At 45.4% G+C, this 10000-nt stretch overlaps 2 protein-coding genes across 2 annotated transcripts in view; one reads left to right on the plus strand and one right to left on the minus strand.

Annotated features, from left to right (window-relative positions):
* Nucleotides 1-530, plus strand: part of LOC306915938 (kelch domain-containing protein 3-like) — a gene marked incomplete at both ends in the record, with an annotated part of 8992 nt that extends 8462 nt beyond the window's left edge. Inside the window, one exon of the mRNA XM_079493609.1 lies at nt 520-530. Coding sequence (XP_079349735.1) covers nt 520-530 — 11 coding nt within the window. The remainder of the gene's footprint in view (nt 1-519) is intronic.
* Nucleotides 531-9044: 8514 nt separating this feature from the next.
* The window catches only part of qki2 (QKI, KH domain containing, RNA binding 2), a 63564-nt gene continuing 62608 nt past the window's right edge, over nt 9045-10000 (minus strand). Inside the window, exon 8 of the mRNA XM_079493432.1 lies at nt 9045-9953. Within this exon, the coding sequence (XP_079349558.1) occupies nt 9931-9953 (23 nt within the window). The 3' untranslated portion in view covers nt 9045-9930. The remainder of the gene's footprint in view (nt 9954-10000) is intronic.

A 10000-nucleotide genomic window follows, 5' to 3' on the forward strand; every position in this document is an offset into this window, starting at 1 on the left:
GCAGAAAGTGCCATTTCACAAGTTTTAAAATGTGTATAATATTTTGAAAACAGCAGATCTACAAGATGCAACGCATTGTGAGCTTGTAGATCTGCTATTTCTTAATGGCTTGAAATGTAGGCCTACACATAGGGCTAAAGTGATGAACATATGTTTTCTAATGATAATCAAAATCTACAAAGTAACTAGTAACGAATACAATATTTGCCTCTGAGATGTAGTGCAGTAGAAGTAAACTATTAGAAATAGTGGCTGAGGCCGGCCTAGTGGTCCAGGCACATAGCTGCTAATCCAGCCTGACAGGGTGTCGCGTGTTCGAGTCCCGTTCAGGACGACCTTTGCTGCTGCATGTCTCTCTCTCTCTCTCTCTCTCCAGTCAGTCTTAATACTGTCAATAAAGGCAGAAAGGCCAAAAACGAATCTTTAAAAAAAAGGGAAATTGTAAATACTCTAGTAAAGTCCAGGGAAAGTGAGAGAGTGAAGATATAAACACATGTAAATGTTCCTCGTCCTCCTCAGTGGGATTGTAGTGAAATCACTCTGCTGGTCTGTCATCAAATATTTACACTGGAGAGAGGACACATCTGCACACCACACACACACACACACACGCTCATTATGAGGAGATCATGGTGCATATTTATAGTCATGTAAATCAAGCTGTCTTTGCTCCAATCCAAATCCCCCCCACGCTCACTCTCTCTCACACACACACAGTCACACACACACACACACACACACACGCGCGCGCACGCACATGCACACGCACACGCACACGCACACACACACACACACACACACACACACACGCACAGTGTCACGCACACAGCTTTATGACATTGATGTGTGGGAGCGGTGGGAGAGCCAGTGTTGGCAGAAAGGTGAGTGTGTTATAAGCAAATAAACAGATGCTGGCAGACCGTGTGGGATGAGATGGAGGATGGAAGAGAAGAGAGACCCCATGATGAGAAGCACCGAGACCTGGACGAACAACAGGAAACACACAGAGCAGGCCTACACCGCACGCACGCACGCACGCACGCACGCACGCACATGCAAACACAATCTGTTTCCGTTCTCTCCTCGGCTATCTAAAGCCTGCTCTCTCTCTCTCTCTCTCTCTCTCTCTCTCTCTGTCTATCTCTATGTCTCTCTCTCTCTGTCTCTCTCTCTCTCTCTCTCTCTTTGGCCCTGCATTGTAATGGAACGTCAGTCCTTCCATTCGGCTGCACAGGAAAATCCTCAGTGTTCATTAGAACTCAGACAGAGGAACCAAATGGACCCTTAACTCTCTACAGAGGAACCAAATGGACCCTTAACTCTCTACAGAGGAACCAAATGGACCCTTAACTCTCTACAGAGGAACCAAATGGACCCTTAACGCCAGGGCTCCACCGGACGCGTTGCGTCTCCGTCGCGTCGCGTCAAAAAACGCACCGGTTCAATTTTAATGCACGCGTCGCGTCTCCGTCAACGCGGGCAGTGGAGCCACCCTTCATTGATTAAAAAGGGAACATTCCCTGACGGTGACGGAGACGCGACGCTGACGCGCCCGGTGGAGCCCTGGCGTTAGTAGGCCTATACTCTACAGAGTATACTACTGAACCAGGCCTATGGTAGGCCTACTTGGGTAGAGAACACACACACACACACTGCTGAAATCCTGAGTGTTCATTGAACTCTGTAGAACCAGAGTATACAGAGTTCAATGAACACTCAGGATTTCAGCAGTGTGTGTGTGTGTGTGTGTGCGTGCGTGTGTGTGTGTGTGTGTGTGTGTGTGTGTGCGTGCGTGCGTGCGTTCCTCCTGGCCAATGGGACAGCAGCACAGTGTCAGATAATGTTCCTATGTCTTTATGTAGACCGGGGAAAGGGGGGGGGGGCAGGGGGGGGCGGGGCAGTCTCACCTCCAAGCCTGAAGTTCAATACCACCCCCCCCACCACACACACACACACGCACACACACAAACACACACACACGCACACACACACACACGCAGAACTCTACAAAGGAAACAGGAAGGCCAGGGAGAGGCTGAATTAACCACCCACGATCACATTGAGAGCACAGAGAACACTCCCATCCCATCCCTGGAACTAGAGCACAGGGAACACTCCCGTCCCATCCCTGGAACTTCTGTTTCCAACTGAGTCTCACTTGTTGTTGTGAAGTTATGGCTGGAACATTCACATGTCCATGTTGCTGGGATCATAATTAATATAGGAATATATCTATGTATCTGTGTGTGTACATTCACATGTCCATGTTGCTGGGATCATAATTAATATAGGAATATATCTATGTATCTGTGTGTGTATGTCTGAATGTACGTCAGTCTGTCAGAGATACTCACAGACAGACAGACAGATAGACAGACAGACAGACAGACAGACAGATAGATAGATAGATAGATAGATAGATAGATAGATAGATAGATAGATAGATAGATAGATAGATAGATAGATAGATAGATAGACAGACAGATAGGTCATTGCCATTGGACTCAGATATAACTATAGGCTACACACACAGTGTGATATTGACTCTGCAGATGTTTGAGGGTGTTTGCACAATCGATTTCCCTTCAATTCCCACGCCGGTCGGTCCAGTCACTCCGCTCCACTCCGCTCCGCTCCACCGCTGGTCCTAACCTGAAACAAACCCCCTCATCTCACCCTCTTCCAAAGCACGTTTGTACAGCTGCGTGCCTCGGGGAAACCATGGCGAGTGGGTGGGGTGGGGCGGAGGGGGAGCTGGCTGTATCTGATTACACAAATCTGTGTAACACCCGTGTGTGTGTGTGTGTGTGTGTGTGTGTGTGTGTGTGTGTGTGTTGATGATGAGGAGGACACAGTGGAAGGAAAGAATCAACAAGCATAGAGAGAGACACGAGGGTGAGAGTGAAGAAGACATGTGTTACTAAATGTATTTTAGTTTGTAGTGTCTTTTAGTTTGTAGTGTCTTTTAGTTTGTAGTGTCTTTTAGTTTGTAGTGTCTTTTAGTCAAGCAGTTGGTCGACTCGTCTCTTAAAAGATAATCCATCATCATTATACAGAATGTGGATAAGTGGAAAATATACAAAACTGAACAATGCTCTGGCATTAAAGTATAAATACCTCTGTACTACTATCACTACGCATAATGTGCTATCAGGAAACATTTCTTTGTAAAACTATTCTCTTCTATTCTACTAGTTTATATTCTTTACCTTTTACAATACAGTATACTGAGTTGTGCAGTTCTTCAAGAAGGAGCCAGTATTTCATGTTATTCTCAGTATTTCATGAAGGAAGGCCAGTATTTCATGTTATTCTCAGTATTTCATGAAGGAAGGCCAGTATTTCATGTTATTCTCAGTCAGAGCCAAGTGTTTCCCACAGTTGTTGGACTATTGGGAAACGTGCCATAATATTAAGTTACCCGAGTCCTCTCATGAATATGTTGACAATAGTGCACTGTATCTCATTTCAGTCGTTATTATACAATGTGATAAAAAACATTTGTTCATGTAGCTCTTAATTATACCATTTGGCAATGATGGATTATGTCAATTGAACCAACCGTGGAGGGGGGGAACAAAATAAAACACTTTAATTTATACTGTGGAGTGAGCAAGTGCCACTTGGACAATTATTCTTCACTTTCAAGTGGAGAGAAAGGTTTATTCAGTCGAATTTATGGGGTTCCACTAGCTCTGGTCCATAGCTCTAATGCTCTGGTCCATAGCTCTAATGCTCTGGTCCATAGCTCTAACGCGTTGCATTTAGAGCTATGTTACTGTCAACTTCCGGGGCTCACATGAATGCAGACCAGCCTCTCGTCTTTAGCGTAAATAAAAAGAACGTTTTTGCTACTCACCAAAACAAAGGCGGGTTGTGTCATTAGAAAGCCTACTTTCCTTAGTGGGAGCACTCTGAGCCCCCCACCACACGTATAAACAGTACTTTTTGGCCAAAAAGGGATTTATTTTTTCACCAGAGGAAGAATATTCTCTATGAGGGTATTCTCTGGGCAATATCGCTAGAGGGCGCAGCGGAGTAACTAAAGGTATTTTCTTTCCAGTGGAAAAATAATCGCTTTTTGCCCAAAAAGTACCTTTTATACGTGTGGTGGGGGGCTCAGAGTGCCCCCACTAAGGAAAGTAGGCTTTCTAATGACACAACCCACCTTTGTTTTGGTGAGTATAGCAAAAACTTTCTTTTTATTTAAACGCTAAAGACGAGAGGCTGGTCTGCATTCATGCGAGCGGCAGAAGTTGACAGTAACATAGCTCTAAATGCAACGCATTAGAGCTATGGACCAGAGCATTAGAGCTATGGACCAGAGCATTAGAGCTATGGACCAGAGCATTAGAGCTATGGACCAGAGCATTAGAGCTATGGACCAGAGCATTAGAGCTATGGATCAGAGCATTAGAGCTATGGATCAGAGCATTAGAGCTATGGACCAGAGCATTAGAGCTATGGACCAGAGCATTAGAGCTATGGACCAGAGCATTAGAGCTATGGACCAGAGCATTAGAGCTATGGACCAGAGCATTAGAGCTATGGACCAGAGCATTAGAGCTATGGACCAGAGCATTAGAGCTATGGACCAGAGCATTAGAGCTATGGACCAGAGCATTAGAGCTATGGACCAGAGCATTAGAGCTATGGATCAGAGCATTAGAGCTATGGACCAGTGCATTAGAGCTATGGACCAGAGCATTAGAGCTATGGACCAGAGCATTAGAGCTATGGACCAGAGCATTAGAGCTATGGACCAGAGCATTAGAGCTATGGACCAGAGCATTAGAGCTATGGACCAGAGCATTAGAGCTATGGACCAGTGCATTAGAGCTATGGACCAGAGCATTAGAGCTATGGACCAGAGCATTAGAGCTATGGACCAGTGCATTAGAGCTATGGACCAGAGCATTAGAGCTATGGACCAGAGCATTAGAGCTATGGACCAGAGCATTAGAGCTATGGACCAGAGCATTAGAGCTATGGACCAGAGCATTAGAGCTATGGACCAGAGCATTAGAGCTATGGACCAGAGCATTAGAGCTATGGACCAGAGCATTAGAGCTATGGACCAGAGCATTAGAGCTATGGACCAGAGCATTAGAGCTATGGACCAGAGCATTAGAGCTATGGACCAGAGCATTAGAGCTATGGACCAGAGCATTAGAGCTATGGACCAGTGCATTAGAGCTATGGACCAGAGCATTAGAGCTATGGACCAGAGCATTAGAGCTATGGACCAGAGCATTAGAGCTATGGACCAGAGCATTAGAGCTATGGACCAGAGCATTAGAGCTATGGACCAGAGCATTAGAGCTATGGACCAGAGCATTAGAGCTATGGACCAGAGCATTAGAGCTATGGATCAGAGCATTAGAGCTATGGACCAGAGCCACAAGCAGTGTGGATCCTCTTCCAGTTGGTCGGTGGTACCATCCCGGTCCATGTGTGTGTGTTATAAAAGAGTGTGTGGATGATTAGTATGCAAGAGAAGAAAAGCTGCCTTGCATGGACAGTGAATCAGTGAGTGCTACAGAGAAAAAGCGACAAAGTTTGGTTAGTTTTTATTGACATCTATTCCGTTTAATAAAAGTGTGTTTTAAAATGGCTGTCAGAATACAAAGAGCTATTCAACACATATAGCTCGCATCGCTCCAACACACACATCTTAATGGGTTTATGTTTTTATTCTCAGACACACACACAAGTATTTGTTTTATTTTAAAGAAACCCAAAGCAGAGACATCTATCATTAAAGTGGTTAATTATAAATCACAGGAGAGGTCACAGTTAGTATAAACGCCCATATTTGGCACAGAATAGTTAGATTAATATTCATACTGTTAATCACCGCGCACGCGCACTGGAGGACACACTGGAGTACTTAAGTATCTGTACTTTGCTACTTGAGTGTGTGTGTGTGTGTGTGCGCGCGCGCGCGCGCGCGCGTGCGTGTGTGTGTGTGTGTGCGTGTGTGTGTGTTTTGATAGATGACTTCTACTCAACTATAAATTCCAAAGGCAATCCACTAGATTTCCAGGACAGTGAATTAAACCACCCAAGACCCTTTTTCAAATATAGTGTAAACATAGCTGATCTACAAGTTCACAACATGTCATGAAGCAACGAGTTGTGAGCTTGCACATCTGCTATTTTCACCAACATTGAAATGTCGTTGTACTTTGCAATGTGTACTTTTGAATCCTTAATTTAAATGCTTCGTACTTTAGATTTTAATACTTTTAAATCAAGCACTATACAGTACTTTACCTTAGAGAACAGATTTGACTGAGTAAACTGTCACTAGCGGTCAGTGGAGTTGAGGCATTTATATACTTTGACCCGCGAGTACCGCGGTGTAGTACCGGTCTTTGACCCCCAGGTGCGCGTGCGTACAGAAAAAGGCACAGAAGGTAATAAGCAAACACAGTCCTCACAAAAAGGCTCAAGTTAAAACAGAGAACATTGGGAATAAAGTCCAGTATCTCAGGAAACACGTCTCAGCAAAATGTAAGGTTACAGAAGATGACGTTATGCACGGATGGATGTTTTAAACACGCAACAACACAAGAGTCGTTAAGGTACGTAGATAGATATGTATGCATCAAATTAGTCTCCGCAATAAGGCATGTGTTGTTCTTATCTGAAAAGGTCATTTAATGTTATTTTCTTTTTCCACGTATAAAATAGAATATAAAAATACAATATACACTTGTTACAGAAGATGTTATGCATATTTCCATCGTTTTCTTTCTTTTGTTCGTTTTTTTTTAAACGTTTTGTTCTATAAGGCACACCAAAAAACAACAATCGCGCAACAACCGGTGAATCAATCTCAAGGTACAAAAGCAACAAAACAAACGCACCCCGTGGCCGCGGGAGGCCTAGCGGTCACAGTGTGGGCAAAACAAACGCACCCCGTGGCCGCGGGAGGCCTAGCGGTCACAGTGTGGACAAAACAAACGCACCCCGTGGCCGCGGGAGGCCTAGCGGTCACAGTGTGGACAAAACAAACGCACCCCGTGGCCGCGGGAGGCCTAGCGGTCACAGTGGACACACATGCAAATAAACACATACAAAATGTATCTCCCTATAATTTCAACACAAACATAACGACCAAACTAAAGAAAAACAACATATATATAATATAGTAACACTGTAGTGAGGACCGAGGCCTCGTTCTCCAGTCAAAGACGTCGTTAACTGGAAGTGGATGAGATCTACACCAATATTATATTATATGGCTGAAATATATGCTTCAAATACTGGAACGCACCGCTTCTCAACGCCCGGTTCGGGGACCCCCCATGCGGTCCAAATGGAACCTTATAGAGCGTCGCAGACAGTCCCGCCCCCTTTCTTGATGACGAGCGGGCCCGGAAGACAATTTCTCATTCATTTTTTCCCCCATAGACGTTTCAGAAAGTATTTATTTAAAGACCTGTAAGCCTCCGACAAAGACAACTCGGATCATGACAAATCACGACAATAAGCAAAAAATGTTGGACCAAACAAATAATTAGAAAAAAGATAAAACAACAAATAAAGTGTTGTACCCCGGCCTGTCTTCTTTCTAATTATTTGTTGGGCCCCAAAAAACCTGGACCGCTGGGTGGTCCCCAGGACCGCTGGGTGGTCCCCAGGGGGGCCGCTGGGTGGTCCCCGGGGCCGCTGGGTGGTCCCCAGGACCGCTGGGTGGTCCCCAGAACCCTACGTTGAGAGACCATGCCTTTTAATGCACTTTTCCTTTCAGTTGAGCCACCTTTTGGCACTAAATATATAGAACACTATATATATTCACACAATAAACATGTCAAATCAATCAATCAATTATTCCTATTAGGTTTGTAACATTAATCCGTTATATTATTGTTAATAAATAAAGGCACAGTTTCGTTGTACGCTCTTACTTGTTGCATATTCTGTTGGCACTCTGTGTGCAAGAGGAAGGCAATCTGCTACACTTAGACACGAGGGCTCAGAGAATCTCCCCGCGTGCGTGCGTGCGTGCGTGTACGTGTGTGCGTGCGTGCGTGCGTGTACGTGTGTGCGTGCGTGTACGTGTGTGTGCGTGCGTGTGTACGCGCTCAGGTGTGACATACATTTGTGCGTGTCGGGGCGTTACCGGAGAGAGGAGTTGAGGTATGATGATAAACATGAGATGGTTACATAACGTGTAACGCTGACTCTGTAAGGCTTCCTGCTATATGAGATATCTTGGCTTTTTTCATTCATTTCATTTCATTCTACTTAGATGTTCTTTCTAAGATATACATTGTTGCTGTCGGGCGGGAAACCTATTGCATCCATATATTTAACTTCTTGTGTTTTTCCGTGAATTAATTAACGCATCCAAAATCTACAAGCTCCAAGCTAATATCTTTTAGTTTTTGTTTAATAAGTTTGTCACCCGACAGCAACGATATCCTACGGTATGTCTAATAGTAAATATATATTTATATATTCACTATGAGTGCTGTTGCCACATTGAGTTTCCACACAGTAGCATTCCTCAGTGGAGGCGCTAGCTGCTAGTTAGCATTCCTCCTGCTGTAAATCCCAGCGGAGGCGCTAGCTGCTAGTTAGCATTCCTCAGCGGAGGCGCTAGCTGCTAGTTAGCATTCCTCAGCGGAGGTGCTAGCTGCAAGCTAACAACGTGATCGTGACCGACGAATGCCGACAAAAACACAGAATAATAGCACAACTCAAATACACAGAAAATAAAACCCCTCAAAAACAGCCATTTTAGAGTTTAGTGCTGGCCAAGGAGGAGGAGGATAACATGGAGGATAAGTAATAATTATCATCGTTACGTATCAGTGGAGTTACCACGCCGTTAGCACATATATCTTCATTAATGTGGTTGTTGTCACCATGGTGACCACTGGGGGCAGTGGTGGACAGGGAATGAACTACGTTAACTTGAGAAATGAACTAGTATTATGTATTTGTTTTTGATACTTTGACTTTTCACGCCAATACATTTCAAAGTCATTCAAAATGAAGGGGAAAAAATGAAAAGTACTATGATTTAACCATTTAAAGCCTGTGTTTTAATTCAGTGGGCCTTCAATAGCTGATCTACAAGCTTACGTTGTTGCGTCGTGAGCTTGATCAGCCCCCTTTAGACCTTCTGGGGGGGTTTGGGGGACTGATGTGTCCCTGTAGCCTAGAGCTTGATCAGCCCCCTTTAGACCTTCTGGGGGGGTTTGGGGGACTGATGTGTCCCTGTAGCCTAGCGGACGGGTAACGGGGACACACGTCATCTACTGGCTGTGTGGGAATTGGGTCGGAAGCGACCGGGAAAAACGATCAACGAAAAATGGGAAACAACTCAAAAAATTATTGGGATTTTTGTTTGTTTGTTTTTTGACAGTGGGTTGGGAATGACAGCTTCTGAAACTAGTTGTTCACACACTTTTCAACATCAGGGACCCCCCTCCCCCAGGAGTGGTCCTCCCGGAGTGGTCCATATTTTAGGCCACGGACCCCCAGAACTCCAAGAGCGTACAAACGGAACCAAACGGACCCGGCCGGCTCCATTGTACGCTCTCAGAGTTATAGACGTTGGAAAGGGTCCATTCGGTTCGACGGGGACTCTCTGGAACCATCGCAAGGACCCCCAGGGGAGAACCGCTGTCTTAAAAGTAACATCTTAGCTTTTTTTTGGTGGGGGGGGGGGAGGGGGGAGAAAGGCACGATCGGCTAGGACTCGGTTGATGGGCGGGTCCCACGTGATGGCTGTCCCTCTCCGGATTGGCTGGTTGTTCCCATTGCGCAGTAGTAGCAGTAGTGGTCTCTGGTTGGCTTGACTGGGGGGAGGAGGAGGAGATTGGCTGGGGGGCCGTGGTGGAGCGGGCCAATGGCAGGCAGAGATGGGCGGGTTCACCAGTGCGGGCGGAGTAAAGGTGAGAAGGTCAAGGGTCATGGGTTAGTTGCCGTGGCAGCTAGAGTTAGATATACAGAAGAGGGACGAGACAGACGAGGAGAAAAA

Source organism: Electrona antarctica (assembly GCF_951216825.1).
Source record: "Electrona antarctica genome assembly, chromosome: 22".
NCBI lineage: Eukaryota > Metazoa > Chordata > Actinopteri > Myctophiformes > Myctophidae > Electrona > Electrona antarctica.